Source organism: Sylvia atricapilla, chromosome 15 (genome assembly GCF_009819655.1).
Source record: "Sylvia atricapilla isolate bSylAtr1 chromosome 15, bSylAtr1.pri, whole genome shotgun sequence".
NCBI classification, from domain to species: domain Eukaryota; kingdom Metazoa; phylum Chordata; class Aves; order Passeriformes; family Sylviidae; genus Sylvia; species Sylvia atricapilla.
The window spans coordinates 1,044,062-1,060,110 of NC_089154.1; the positions used below are offsets into that span (position 1 = coordinate 1,044,062).

At 43.5% G+C, this 16,049-nt stretch overlaps 1 protein-coding gene across 1 annotated transcript; it reads left to right on the top strand.

The window, feature by feature from the left end:
- The first annotated feature begins 3,100 nt into the window (after positions 1-3,100).
- Positions 3,101-15,590, top strand: KDELR2 (KDEL endoplasmic reticulum protein retention receptor 2). Its single transcript, XM_066329670.1, is given in 10 exon segments — positions 3,101-3,314; positions 9,698-9,781; positions 9,784-9,797; positions 12,200-12,307; positions 12,309-12,359; positions 13,358-13,399; positions 13,401-13,464; positions 13,467-13,585; positions 13,587-13,611; positions 14,376-15,590. Coding segments are annotated over 10 exon segments (633 nt in total). The 5' UTR covers positions 3,101-3,223; the 3' UTR covers positions 14,411-15,590.
- Positions 15,591-16,049: the final 459 nt, after the last annotated feature.

Below are 16,049 nucleotides of genomic sequence, written 5' to 3' on the forward strand. Positions count from 1 at the left end.
TATTACATTTATTATATTTTCCTTTTTTCCCCCTTTCTTCCTATTAAACTGTAGTTCTAACTTGGAGTCTCTCACTTGTTTTGCTTTCAAACCACTACAGAAAGACAGGTGCAAAGAATAAACAAAAACTCCACTGTAAGTTAAATTTCTTTTATTTTACCCCAGAACATCTGGAATTGCTCCTCAGAAAGAGTATTTTGTGTGTTGTTAGACAGCATGCTGTTGGAAAGTGCAGATAATTAACAAACCTGTCAGAGCAAAACAGACCTGTGTGCTATCCAGGAATCCAAAATTTCATCTTTTAGTTAAGACTGTGATCCACTATCAGACCATCTATCTATTCAGTCCTTAGACAGAGAAATCATGAGACTACCTCAAAGAGCCCACCCAACCTTGCCTGGCATCAGGACATGTAGGCGTTTTGCACCATAGGATATTTTTATCAAAATTCACATCTGGTTCTTCATTTGTACCCAAAAATAGCCACAAAATGGCATTTTTTCTGCAATGAGTAGAAAGCAACCAATGTCCATCTGTCTCTTCCCATCCCTTTCTGTTCAGCATCAGTCTGCTTTTCCAATCCGGATTAATGAGAGGATTTTCTTGCCCTCGTGATGCAGGAACACAGGCATGTTCAGAGCTCACAGCCCAAGTGACTGAACATTGATGTATTAACTAGAGGAATTGTGATTGATGGGGTTCTTGCTTTGCTGGCAATAGTATAACATTTATCTTCTAATATTTCAGCTGGTATAATTAGCCTTACAAATACTTAACAACATCTCATTTAATATCTGTAAACTTCTTGTTGAGGGACAAAGAGAAAAAGAGAGAAGCCAAAAGTAAATTCTTGTAGGAGAAATATGAAAACAGTGGAAAATGCTAATCTGTCACAGATGCAGCAAGGGAATATTTTCTGGTCCTGCTTTCCTCAATAATTTTTAAGCATTGTATATGGAAGAGAACTATTGATTTATCAAAGAATGGCTATTGCTAGAGTTAAAATCCCATTGGTTTGATGCACAAGCTGAAACTGCCCTAGGTCATCTTTAACTGGGGCCTGACATGTTTCAACATTTAATCAGATGTCAGAAGACAACTTAGATCACAAACAAGTTCTGAATATATACTGCATGAACTGAGGAGGGGGTTGAGATAATTGATGTCAGCTCTCTGCCTTTAATGTATCTATTAAATAGATTCCAGATATGCATCTGTCAGGGTTTTGTTAGCTACTTTTATTTCAGTATTCACCCTTTCAGAATTGTTGAGATCTGACATGTTAAATGTACACATTTCAATCAAGCCAGTGTCAAACAGGCTGGTCCAGCCACTGCTCTGAGACTTATCTATGTTTACAGACCTCACATGTGTGCAGTGATAGAAGTGCCTCAGCACTGCAGCTGCTGCTGTTATAGTTATGAATTTTCACTTTCTCCCCTCCTGTTGCAGTTGGAACCACAGATTTGGGGAATTCTGGCAAATGCTGTTGTCTTCAGAACAAATTCTCCAAATACTATATTTGGGGTTTTAACATGTATCTTCAAGTAGGTAGCTCACTAGTGGTTACATCAAACATCATTTGATGCCAAAAGTTATTCAATATCTGTTTAAAATAATTATACTGTTAGAGTTGAGATCTATAAAACTTCAAATGCAACATAAAACCTCTTCTCTTAGGAAGTGATAAGAAATACTGTGGACCTTGTCAAGGAGTTGTACTGCTGTACTTGTAAACACAGTGTTGTAAGAGGACAGGCTTTGATTCCCAATCTCTGAAAATAAGTAAATTTGTTTTTGTCACACTGTGGCTACTTACTAAAAAGCTCAATAGCAGGTACTGATCAGTTCTCTCTTCTCAGGATTATGTAAATTCTTTAAAGATTTCAGTGTTTGTGCCACATTTTAAACAGAAAAATTAAAAGATTATCATTAGGATCCTTTTCATAAATTTCAAACGATCCATAACCTTCTGCGGTGGGAACTTTTCAGTGTATCATTCTGTAACAGTGAAGTCCTGACGCTGTATCCTCAAACAGGGTGTGAAACAATGTAAACTAAGATTTTAAAGAAATGAGCTGCCCAGCAAAGCACCACTGTTTACCGGGAATAAGCTGTTACCCATTTTCCACAACCATTGGAAATCCTGTTCCTGGGTAGCTATTCCTATTTTTCTTTGCTGTTGTTTGGATTGTTGGGGGATTTTTTAGGAGAACATGGGAGAGTTATTAAGAGGTGATGCCTCTTTTGAACTACCCACTTAACTTTGCTGCTCATGTCCTGTTTTAAGGATTAAGGGCTCTGAAGAGGCAGCATGCTGACTCTCAAAGCATGACTATTGAAGAAGTAATTGCTTTCTTTCTTTCTTTTTTCTTGGAAGTTTACACAGAATTTCACCGAATTGTTAGTGTTCGAAGGGACATCTGGAGATCACCCAGTCCAAGGCAGGGTCACCTGGACCAGTGACACAGGAACATGTCCAGGTGGGTTTGGAATGTCTCCAGGGAGGGAGAATCCCTTGACCGCCCTGAAGAGCCTGTCCCAGTGTTCTGCAGCCCTCAACGTAGAAAAGTTCTTCCTTGTGTTGAGGTGAAACTTGTGTTTTAGTTTATGGCCATTGCTCCTTGTCCTGTCACTGGACACCACGGAACAGAGTGTGGCACCGTCCTGGCACAGGCTGCCCAGAGGAGCTGCTCCATCCCTGCAGGTGCTCGGCTGGATGGGGTCCTCGGTACCCTGCCCATGGCGGGGGGCAGAGCGAGAGGACCCCGAGCACCCTTCCCTTCCAAACCATCCTGTGACCCTCTTGGCACCTCTGAGATATTCGTGTGTATTGATGAGATCGCCCGTCAGTCTTCGCCAGACTAACAAGGCGCAGCCCTCGCAGTCTCTCCTGAGAGAGACACTCCAGACCCCTCAACACCTTTATGGTCTCCCCTGGGCCCTCTCTAGTAGCTGATGTAGATTCTCACACTGTCGGCCTACAAAACATAACAAAATATAACATAATGTATATTCACTATTTGATCTATGCACAGACGAGGCGCAGAGCCGTGCCGAGGGCCGGGCCGCGGGGCGGGGCGGGGCGGGCGCTCCCCGCTTCCCGGCGTGCACCGGCGCGGCGCTGCCTGGCCACGTCCCCGGGCCACGTCGCTCGGTGCCCGCTGAGCTTGCGCCATCTTCGCTGCCCGGCTCCGGCTGCGCCGCCGCCTCTGCCGCCGCCATGAACATCTTCCGCCTCACCGGGGACCTGTCCCACCTGGCGGCCATCATCATCCTGCTGCTTAAGATCTGGAAGAGCCGCTCCTGCGCGGGTGCGTGTGGAGGCCGCGGGGCGGGACGGGCCGGGCGGCTCCGGGCCGCGGAGCTCCGCCGGAGCCTCGCCGGGGCCGGGCGGCATCGCCCTGAGCTCGTCGCGGCCGCGCGGTGCTGCGATCGTCCCCGAAGGACCGCGGCCCGGGGAGAGCCCGGCGAGCCGGGGCCGAGGGGGGGGTCCCGCTTGTCTCTGTGGCCCGGGAGGCGGCCCCGGCGGAGCGGGGAACGGCGGGGACGGGATTGACCCCGCTGGAGCGCCGCCGGGCCGGGCGGGCAGAACTCGGCCCGATGGGAAGGGGCCGGTGGCTCCCGGCCGCGCAGGGGAGGGGGCTCTGCCCTCCTCCTGACCTCCCCGCACCTCGGCCCCTCCGAATCCAGCGCTGACGAGGCGGGGGAGCGGCCGGGAGAGGGGGAAGGAGGAGGCGCATCCCCGCTCCGGGGTGGGGGTGCGCCGGCGGGAGCTGCCATTCCCTGAAAGGTGCGGTGGTTGCCATTATTTGTACTTTAATCCCTGTGCTCCGGCGCTCTGGCTGTGCCCGGGAGGGTCGCTCCTTCCTTACGTAACTGCCCGGCGGCAGGCGAATGAATGGGGAGGCCGGTTTGGATGGTGTGGGGGCAGGAATTCGTCCCCCGCGGGGCGGGCAGCCGCCCTCCCTCCATCCCTCTGTGTCTCCAGCCCTTCCCTCGCCTGCCGTGGCCGGGCCCTGGGCCGCCGGTGTACGCGCCGGGCCGCCTTTGGTGCAGCGCGGCCGCCGCTGGCTCGCGGTCCGCAGCCTGTGAAGTTTCCCCGCTCTCCCCTTCCCCCGCGGCGGCCCCACGCTGCCGCTGCCCTTCGCTCTGGTGCCGGGGCTGAGCTGTGTATCGGGGCCGTGGCGGTTTGCCGGCGGCAGGCAGCGGTGGGAGGCAGACTCCCGGCGGGAGCCGTGTGACGTGGCAGCGGGAGCCAGCCCCGCGCCGCTGCCCGCCGCCGGTGCCTTCTACCGTGCTTCGCTGGCCCCCGGCGGCCGTACGGTGTGGTGGCTGGAGGGAATTGCAGGCAGTTCCCGTAACTGCGGCATAGCCGATTCCTTTCAGAAAAGCGGGCGTTGTTGTCGTTCAAAATGGGCATTTCCGTGCACTGTGTGCCGTGTTGAGCGGACCACCCCCCCGGCAATACCGGTTTAGTTGTGCGCGGGGTATTGACTGTGCCCTTGACTTTGCCTTCTCTCCACTGAGCTTCTCCTTCTTTAGTGAGGGCCATTGTTCCTAAATCAGTTTACCAGGTGTTCATGATACTGTTCAAGTACTGGGTGAGCACTGTTGAACAGATGTATCTGTGAAGTTTTCAGTTAAAAGCATGAAGAATTAGTTTAAGTTGTAACCTGAAATAACTGAGAATGGGGAAATGAAAGAGATTTACACTAGAGGTGGGAGGAAGTACAGGTTCTGTATGTTGTCATGTCAGATCACTGGCTAATCACTTGGTAGCACCCAAGAAAAAAAAGGTAAATGAATAGTTTTGTTTTTAAAAAAGTAAACGAATCGCCTTGGCTTTAGACAGAGTTAAAGTAAAAACTCTTCTTAACTTTACAAAAGAGGTCAAGCAAGTCACTCCATGCCCACCTGCAGTGGTGGTGCAGAGCTATTGTTGTTGAGGTCATGGAGAGCAAGAGCACCTTCCTGATGGACTTACCTGGCTCAGGCTCTAGTGCATCACAGGAATGCTGCCTGGGTCTGGCAGGAGAGGGCCTTGCCTCCTCCAGCTCTTGGGTAGAGTGTTTTCCTGCGTTTGAGATTATAAGCAGCAGGAGGTTTAATGATCTAAAAGCTGAATGTCATTTACTGTCTGAAGAAAGAAAATGAGGAATTCTATTGCAAGGCTGAAATTCAGATAGGACTTGAGCCAAGAGATTCTTAAGTGACCTTTGGATGTGGGGTTATTTACTCAGTATAGTACAGTGTGACCTGGTCCCTTCTTTCTGCTTAAAAAGTGACCTGATGTTGCTTTCCTTAAGCCAGTTGTGATTGAGAATCTCTGCTACTAGGGGTTTATTCATAAGAAAGCAGCCTCACACCAGTCATTGGTACAGCTTTCTCCAAGACAGAAGCGTAAACAGGCCTGTATCACATAGGAGATACGGCTTTCCCCTTTGCCAAATTAGCCAGTGTAACCTGGACACAAACACACATGAGCTCTTTCAGTAGAAAATATTTGCTTAACTGATTTTCCTGAGGGGGAAAAAAAAGGCAGGGGTGCATTTGTCAGGGTTTCTTTGGTGTCTCCTAGTTCTGTCTGAGTCCTCAGGAGTAAATCCAGATTTGTGTTGCTGGGGCCTGACAAGTTTGTCTAGAATGAAAAGACCATGAGTACCTCAAAGAAACATGAGCAAAGGATTTTATTTTGAGGGCTCTACTCTGTTCCTCCTGGTGGTTCATTGCTGTCAGTTGAGGTTTCTATTGATGAAACCTTGGTACATATACAATTGCATGTGTTCCTGAAGTCATACACAACAGTATAAGTAGTTACTAGTTAATGTTGAGCAGCTACAAAGAGCCTCTTTTTAGAGGGCTTTCTGCCATTTCTTTACATTGTATGGTTATTAGAGCCATTTATAGATGAAATAAACTTACACCTCATGGTTATTGGTGACTAAGGAAATGAGGGCAAACCAGCTGCTACTTTACTGTGCACTTTTGAAGCAGTAGAGGCTTTGAAAATAAATATGGGCTTCTAACTGCTGGCTGAACTGCAGGCTGTGATCCATGAAGAGCTGGCAGACCACATGGTGCCGACTCCTCTCTTCTGGTTGCATCTGTGTGTGTCTGAGGCCTTTGTTCCAGCAGAACTCGGAGGCCTGTAAAAGCAGCTGGAGATGAGGGAAACAGCCTGGGCACCTCTGCTGCAACCTGCTGGTTTTCCAAGGCTCATGGTCCCCATTTTCTCTCTTGAGAGGTGACTCCTCTGATGAAGAAGATAGGTACGGCTAGGCTCATCTGCACTTGGAAGCAGCCTCTGTTTAAGAATCTTTTTTTCTTATTTAGTCAATAGGTTGAAAAGAGAACAAGGGGAAAGCAAATCAAATCGAATTGTGACTTTGGATTTTTAGAGCTGGCAGGGAAACAATTTTTTGCATGTTTGGGTATTTGAGTTTCCAAATTTAGGATTTGGAAAAATGTTTGTCACTCAAAACAACAGTTCAAAAATCATTAGGAAGAGCCATGGAGAATGTAGTAGGTAGCTCCATTATCGACATCATGTCATAATTGGGAAATTCATGAGACTTGAGGAATCCTGGGCTTCCAAACATTGTCCTGTTCGGACTGTATTTTCTTACCCATTTCAAGTCAAATTACATTGTTTGTAGTGCAATTTACTGCCTGAAAATTGATTTGCGTTTCTCTGTGCCAAGTGTTAAAGGTGACCTGCAGTTGCAGTGCTGTCAAATTATATGCTGTATACTCTAAAAAGTAGTGTAGCTAGTAGGTATGTAGTACTTTGGCTAGGTAATGTAGCTGTATCTCAATTTTATGTGTCTACTGTGGGCCAGATAATATGCTAAGATGAAGACTTCTGACAGTACTTTGCCATAGGCTGCTGCTAATTTGTCATTATTTTCTCAAAAACTGCAGCTTTAGGTAGCTTTGAAATTTTTTCTCTCTCTTTTAAGGAAAGTATTCCCTTTCTCAGTCGAGAGATTTGTCTTTAAAATTAGGTTGGGTTTTTAAATTTGAAGCACAGGAGTCTTAATGCTGGTACTTGTTAGCAGAACCAAAGTTGTAGTTCTCTGGCTGATGTGGACTTGGTACTAAACTATTTTAAAGAGTCTGTGAAGTTTCCATGGCAAAGTATGGATTGACCTTCCTTAGAAGAACTTTCATTTGTGGGTTTTATGGCTGTGATGTGCAGTTCATGGTTGGTAAGTGCTGTACACACTCCACAGCTCAGTGCCTCTGCTCCTACCTGTTATTCCTTACCTGACTCACCACGGCAAAATTAATTTGATAAGAAAGTACTACAGTTTCAGCTCTGCCCTCCTGCCTGGCTGTGAAAATCACTCGAATTAAAGTTTCATGCTATGGCTTTCAGCCAAGCTGGAGCACAGAAGCTGAAGGGGTTTTTCCACGTGTGAGGATGGAACAAAATGGAGAGGTTTGGCTCTTCCAAATTTGAGTCCAGAGCTTTGGAAGAAGACATAAAAACATTTTTATTTAGTTCAAGAACTAAGTAATATTTGTGAGAGCAAAAGGAAAGGGAGAAGGATGAGAATAACATCATTGTAGCCTCGGAGTGTTGCAGTTGCCAGCCGTGAGCCTGGGTCAGTGCTGTGACACGTACCTTGATACATTTCCTAAAGTTTTGAAATGCATCAGTCACACAACTGTGTGTTTACCTGTTCCCTTGCCCTGTTTTTGCTCATGGTTTAGATGTTTCTCATGGTTTGCCTGTCCCTTCATAGGCCTTTGGTTTACAATTTAAACCTTGCCTAGTCTAGTCTAGCCTACTTTACTTGAAAATTAGTTTAATCTTGGGTGAGTTTCAGGATTTCACAACTATTCTAAAGATTCAAAAATCTGACTATTGAAAGCCTTAATAAAAATGACAACCTTGGGGTTGAGGAGGTGAGACTGGCAATGGCTTAGAAGAATTTTTCAAGTATATTATATGTATTTATGACAGTATATCCAGATCCAAATTTATAGCTGTTATCAATAATTAATGTCTCTTATATGCTGGTTTGTTTGGGTTTTTTTCAGTTCCCAGTTATTTGCTTAAAGAAAATAGCATGCTAAATAATTTCACCTAATGATATTCTTTAGTATGATGCTGTTCTGTAATCTGTCCAGGTGGATTTCTTTGTCCTGTGGATTCTGACCTTAGGACAGCTTTGCTTGCTGGGAGGTTTTGTTGGCAAGCTGTGATGCCAGCAAGCACACCTGGGATGAGCCCAGAGTGCTGCTTCAGCTGTCTGTGCTCTGCAGTTGTAGTTCGAGAAATGTCAAGTGTATTTTTTTTTCTGAACTTTGGGAGGTGGTTTGTTTGTGGGTGTTTTTATGTTTAGGGTTTTTTTGAGGGGGTTGGGGAGGGGTGTTTTGTTTGTAATACTTGCAGCTTGTGTTTTACAGCTTTACAAACTGCAGGTTTTGAGATGGTTTATGTTCCCTGTACTTGGGCCATGCTGTAGGTGGCACATCAGGCTCACCTTGCAGACATTTCATAGGAAAGTTGCAAACACACCCCTTTCTAATTGTTACTGTTTCAACCATTCTTGTACTTTATAGGTTAAATTCCTTCATCTGGAGCAGTTTATTCCATGTTCCTTAAGCTGGAGTGAAAAGGGACTTCAATAGCCATAGCAGATTGCCTTCTGCTAATTGCTTTATGGCACTGTTAATAAAAGCCTTTCTAGAAATATCTCTGTATAAAGGGACAAGGATTTTCAGCCTTGCATCATAACCCTCTCCTACAGAGTATTTTCCCTCTTGTTTTTTGAACAAGACTTGCATGCTTAGCTGAACAGATTCAATTATTTTTGCCCTGGATGACTGAAAATAGGAATAATTGGAATAACAAGATAGAGGCACAGAGTAGGTCGTTTTGTCCCCCTGCTGTGACATACCACCACATCAGTATTATGGAGTGATGCTTCACCTCAGTTTTTGGAAGCTTTTAGGGACTGATTGTGCAAAGCTTTTGTGCTTCTAAGTGTGCTCTAGTGCCTGAAGTACAAACAAACATTTTGACATTGGGGCTTTGACCTAGAATCGAAAGTTGCTTTGAAGATGCAGTGTAGATGTCTGACATTTTATCTCACTTCTCTCTCTTTTATATTTTTGTTTTAGTACATAATAACAAAGTGGGTTTGATTGTTTGATGTTTTCTCACCATGTGGCAAATTGAGTCTATGAGTTGAATTGCCTTATGTTTTAAAATCTATGTATTTCTCTAAAATCCGATTATTGGTGCCAGCAGACCTTCTGCTTGTCACTGGGCCTGTTCTGTCTACTGCCCTTGTACCTTTCCAGCTATTCAACATCTAGAGATTGTACTGAGGCATGTGACAGCCCTCTGAGGACTGAAAGCTAATGCAGCCCTGCCCAGTGATAATACAGAACAGATAGCTTTGCAGGTGACATTTCTGGGGATGGCACTACCTGCTGTGAGTAACTTCTAAACCTTGTGTAGTGCCAGCACCTCTTCCAGTACAGGGTAATTTATGTTTACACTACTGAGCTGTATGGGCTTAGAATTCTGTTTGTACACTTTGGGAACTTGGATTTCGTCCTAATTTTGTGATCAGCTTGCTTAAAAATGAAGGATATATCCTTTCTCATCCTGGTCATCAAATGATTCAAAGCACCTCATCACTTTCTGAATGATTAATTATTTCCTTTATCACTTCAGGTATTTCTGGGAAAAGCCAGCTTCTGTTTGCACTGGTCTTCACTACCCGTTACCTGGACCTCTTCACTTCATTCATTTCATTGTATACACATCTATGAAGGTAGAGTATACTGAAGGGTTAGAAAAGCTAGTGAGGTTGCATGCAGAGTGCATAATTTCATTAATAAAAGCCATTTTTAGTGGCTCACTGCACCAAAATTCTAGATGGGCTTTGGATAAAGATTATGGAAGATGAACTCAAACTCCTACTTTTTTCTGCACTCTATATGCAATTTTAAAAAAACTGTTTATATCAGGACTGACATTTAGAACAAATGGCATTTTGGTTATTGAAAAGACAAGCTTTTGGAAAAACGGTTCAAACAAACTGTATTTCTCAATGAGACATTAAAGCTCAAGTTAGATCTCCTTTTATTCATTACAAGGTAAATTGGTATTCAGAATGCACTGCCAGAATTGCAGCTACTGTCTGGTCAGAGGCTGATGAGAAGTGGACCACAGTAAGCTTCAAGGAATGTAGCTTCTGTGAATTATACCCCTGTCACTGAATGTCAGTGAGCCTGAATTTGAGTTTGTTTGTTATTCATTCCTGCAATTTCTGGTGCTGAGTACAAGAAAATAAAGCAGTAGTCTGGGAGAGGGCAGTATGTTTGTGTTCTTTAATCCAGTTCCTTTATTCTTGAATTTTCTTGATGCTTTTCAGGTTTAATTTAGAGGGTGGTACAACTTTGCCAAGAGGAAAGACTAAAATAATCAATACCACAAAATGTACAGGTGAATTAGGGAAATAATACTGTAAAATAAAATTTTGTGTCTTAAACTCACCCTTTCCAACAAGTGAAATATGTATGCTTAAGTTTTAATAATAACAGTATAGATTAAGAGCTGTGGATTAAATAAAATATTTTTGAAACAGAAGCTTTTTCCATATGTAATTTCTGATTGGAAGGTACCATTAGGTGCTCTAAAGGAGCAGGTAGGGGAATTTTGTCATTTATTTATTAATTGGTTGTGATTCAGGGCAGTGACCCCATATTTGTTCTGCAGCCCTCCTAACCGGAAAAAAAAAAAGTGTGGAAATTCTAACTTTCAAAATGGTAGTCTCTGTTTCAGTTTCAAAGGTTACTGTTAGAAAGACTGTTGGATATAATTGTTTTTTTTCAGCCTGTTATTGCAGTGTCAAGATGAAGCTGCTTGAGTGTCCCAACACCATTCTGTGTTATATATTTATGTATATATATATATAGGAGTATATAATGTTACACAGTTGAGAATAGCTGAGAACTGAGAGAACTTTAGTTGAGAATTCAAGAGTTGGGGATTCTTGAGATGAAGAAATCTGTACTATAAGAAATTTGGATTCATTCACACTTTCTTAGTGTCTTCTGTGACCATAGCTGCTGTGATTAGTTTACACCCATAGTGAAGGTTCCCTGTATCCTGTCCTGGGGTTCTTTATCTCCACTCGGCCAGGGTGCTCATGGAGCAGAACCTTTGGATTCTGAGCTCCTTAATGCAGTATTTGTAGGATTTTGTATTTGTGAGCAGAGCATTTAATGATTAATAGCATCTGCAAAGACTGGGGTTTTTAATCTGTTAGTTCTCTGTTGCAGAGAACCCTTTTTTAATGTGATAAATGGTTTGGAACATTTAATCTTTGTGCTGAACTGGCAGAAGCTAAAATATTTGTCTAGTCTGCTGTATTGTGTCGACTCCAGGACAAAGAGCTCTGTCCTGAGGATGGCAGATTGACCTTTAGAAAGTCTAAGATTCTCTCTAGTCCCATTTTCTTACCTGTAAAATGAAGCTTTTTGCTTATTCCACAGGGAAGCTATTGAGTCTACTGTGCTATAACCTTTCAAAATGGTTAGACATCAGCTCAGATTGAATTCTGGTTCATTGCTTCTCTCAGTCTCTTAGTCTTGCAGGTCTTGTGGCCTGTTGGTTGGTGAAGAACAGTGTCCAGTTGCCACTCTTCAGATTTTAGAGATGTTTAAAAGGTCCAAAGCAAATCAGCTAGCCTGTGATATGTTAAGTGGTTGTCTGAATGGGGGCTTATTGGGTATTTTTTTGACTTTCCACACGAGCCACACCACGCTGGGCTTTTTGAATGTAGAAAGGCCCCTTCCATTATTGTGTGTATGCACCACCTGCACTTTTTTAATCTAAATGTTGGGGGCCAGTGCTTCTCCTGCAGTTGCAGAACATGCATTCCTTCTCCCATCACTTCCTTAGTTCTGGAAAGGTCTTCACCTTTGGGCAGTCCCTTCAACTATGGGATGCCTTTAAAGCAACAAAACCAGCAGAGCCCAGAATCACTCATTTTGAATTAGTACTCTGTTGACAAAAGTTAGGCACCACCAACAGCCTGCAAAACCACATAAACAATGCAAAGAATCAAAAAAGACCACACTTACTCCTCTTAGTGCTTAATCAGGGAGTGTGATTTAATCCTGGAACCTCAGTGGATTGTTTTGGGGTTGTTTCTTTCCTTGCCCTCAGCTGATCTACATCGCTTGCTCGTACGCCACCGTGTACCTGATCTACATGAAGTTCAAGGCCACCTACGATGGAAACCACGACACCTTCCGAGTGGAGTTTCTGATAGTTCCCTGTTGGTGGCCTCTCTTTTCTTGTCAATCATGACTTCTCTCCCCTGGAGGTGAGTTGATTGTGAGCAAGAAATGATTTTTTTTTTGCTAAAATATTTATAATGTGAGGACGAGCGTTTTTGGCCTGACCAGTGAATGGTGGAGGGTGTCTATGTTTAGTATGTTTCTGGCTAATCCTTTCCTCAGTAAACCTGTGTGGTGCAGATGTCTGTGCAAATGTAAGGCACCTCAGAAGGTCACATTGTTATCAGCATTGATTATTTTACTAAGCAGAACACTGTGTTTTTCCCAGTACACTTTGATGGCTGTATTAATTCAGAATTCCTTTTGTTCTGTTTGTTAAAGAAATCCCCAGGAATGCAGCTTGTGAATAGTTGGTGCCACCTGGTGAAAACAAAAGGAAGTATACTACTACTTAATTTAGAGAATTGCAAATAGTTCAGACTATTAAAAAGAATTACATTATTTTAAAATGCAGCTATGTGTTATTGCAGAAAAATTATATTTAAAATGTAATTATGGAGAGTTCAAACAGGTAATTTTTCCTACAAAATAGGAGTACCTTAGATGGTTGTTTTTTGTGGACTGAGCTGCATTTTATATTGGGATTAATATTATATAGAGTAAGAGAATTTGAATTGCAACACTTCAAGGCATATTTTAATTTTTTTTCTGTGTTAACTCCCTCTTTAAACAAATAGATTAAAAATGGAAGAACATTAGGGGGGAAGAAGGACTAATCTTCCCTGCAGGTTTCACAGCATGCACACTTTGCTGCATTTGTGGCAGTGTGAACTGGATGCACACAAGTTCTCTCACAAGTAAACCTGTGTGTGCCAGATGAACAGAGAGCTGGTTTAGAGAGTCTGCTGTCTGCCAGGAGAATTCCCTCCTCCCATCCTCTCCTATCCAGCAGTCTGGTTGGTTATGAATAGGTATTCATCCACAGCATTGTTAGAGAGTAAAAAGTCAAGCCAAGCCAAATGTTTTCTGTCCTGCTGTTATCAGTAAGACAGCTGAATACACCTGTGGTTTTTTTTCCTTTCAGATACTGTGGACCTTCTCCATCTATCTTGAATCAGTTGCTATTCCTCCCTCAACTTTTTATGATCAGCAAAACCGGGGAAGCAGAGACCATCACTACTCACTATCTTTTCTCTTGGGTCTGTACCGTGCCTTGTACTTAGTCAACTGGATTTGGCGCTACTACTTTGAGGGATTCTTCGACCTCATCGCGGTTGTTGCTGGTGTGGTCCAGACCGTTCTGTACTGTGACCTTCTTCTATTTGTATGTTACAAAAGGTAAGTCATGCAGAAACTTCCAGCTTCAGGTTGTGGAATGTGGCAGTTAACAGGTCATAGGGATCTGCTACATCAGCATTACAAGCTCATTATTTCTCTGTGCAGATCAGTTCTGAAATAGCCTTAATTTATAAAGTACACTTTTCTGCTAGTGTGGGGCATTGCTGAGGATTTTTTTTTGGGGGTGTGGTAAATGGTCTGATGAACTTTTGGAAAAACTTAAGTATGGCTAAATATATATTGCTGTTGCCTTCCATGGATAAGCATGATCCTTCTGCTTCCCTGACCACGTACACTGTTACATGCTGATCCCATGCTTACAGACACGTTTCACAGTGGTTTAAATACTCAGTGGTGTAAGAGTTGGAAGTGTTCTGGATGTTTTCTGTTTATGCTGATTAAGAAGCAGACACTTCTGCTGGTGCATTTATAATTCTGCCCTTACTCACATTTCAGCTTTCACGTAACCACAAAACTTCATGGGGCTGTGTTATTTTAATCATAATTCTTAGGAAGCTGTGGTGAGGGGCTAGTATGTCCTATGAGGATAAAATGGGGAACTCCAGGTGCCACAAGAGAGCAAGGTTAGAATTGTTAATTCTAGTTTACCAGTATGTATGTAGAGAGAGGGGCGCCTGGGAGGACTGTCTGCAGTGGACCATTGGGTGTGAAAGGTTTTGGTCCCTTTGACATTTTAACTGTGTGCTTCTCCTGGATTACAACTTTGTTTTGCTGACTCTTTTCTTCCCCACTTTTCCTTGCAGTTCTCAAGGGAAAGAAGCTCAGTTTGCCAGCGTAAGTGCCAAAACATCACCAGCATCTGTCCTTCTGGATGCTTGGACAGAACAATCCTTATCACAAGCAAAGGTGAAGATGCTTGAGACAGAAAGTCAGAAACACAGCTCTTTATAGTGCAGGTAGTCATCAGCGGCTCTGTAAGAACGGAGGAAGAACAACAGCAGATTTCTGTTTGATGCATCTTGCCTTTATCTTTTTATTACTATGTATAAAGATTTTGTACATAAAGAAACTTATACTGTATTAATAAATTCAGTGTATGGTTTCAATTGGAATAGTTCCAAAAGTGAGATTTTTGTGAGATTGTTTTATGACCAGGAACAAGTGCAAACGTTTTTTTAATTTTCAAGATTTTCTTGAAATGACTGATTTTTTTCTTTTTTTTTTTTTTTTTTCAGTGCACAAATATGTGCATCCTTGATGGATGGTAGTCATCTGTTCTTTCCCTTTGATTCAGTTTTCATTCCACTATATTTATTTTTTTCCAAAAGGTGAATATAGTCAACTCTAAATCTGAAACCACCAATGTTGATGTGATGTGCTGGTGCCCAGTCTTTGTGCCATCTGCTGACATGGAGTTCCTTATTCAAAATATATGTTGGTGCTAGAAGGGGAACAGTCACATTTTGTAGTTGTTCCCCTTCTAAAACAGGCTGATGGCAAGAGGGCAGTGAGGAAATCACTTGGGGCCACAAGGACGGGCTCTTTCCTGCTCTGCCATGATGTCTGGGGAGGTAATCCCCATAAGGAAAGCACTTGGCAGCCCAGGTTGTGAGGGGTAAGGATGCAATTGTGTTAATTAATGGCAAATGTTTGTGACTGTGTTGTTTGTTCAGGAAGAGAAAGTTCAGTATCTTGGATGTCCAGCCCTGCTCCACCATTACAGCTGTTGGAATGGGAGGCGTGTAAGTTGTTGATTACAGAAATCTGTGGGTGATCATTTTAAAACAATATCGACATTTTCTTATTGATGAATGCTTTATAAGCAACTTCCATGTTCAGCTTCAAGTGGTTTTCGATGTCACTTTTGGACAATTAATATTTTTTTTATAAACTTTTCAGAATCAGCAGCACCAGTACCATTCTTCATCCTTTAAATGATTCCCTTTTTTTACTGAGCTGTTGCATGATTTATCCTGTGTTACCATCCTCAATAAACACTTTATGAAATGGTGAAAACATTTTGGGTTTTTTTTTTCATTTTTTCCTTCTTGAATATGAAAGTTTTCGGTTTGCCTGGGGCTGGATAAAAGTTGGGGTGAGGTTGAGTGTGCTTAATGTCATTGCTGTATTGAAATAAAAAGTTTTTTTTAAGGTTCTGAGGGCCATTATCACCGATGGAAGCAAAAATGGCTGAGTTCTGTTTGTTAGTAAGAGCCCAAATCTTCAGTCCGGTGCAGAGGAGGGTTTGGCGCTTGCAGGTGTTTATCTTGAACTTCATTTGCCGTAATGGTCTCAGCGGTCGGTGCTGGCTCTCATCCCGGAGCCCAGCAGAGCAGTGGCCGTGTGCACGGCGGGCCGCCGTCTCCTGTCCCGGCTGCTCCAAGCCCCGTCCGTCCCTGGGCCGGGTACCGGAGCCCTCCGCCCGCTGGGCCCGCCGGTGGCTCCGTGACGTCATCAGCGGCCTGTTACAGCCTGGG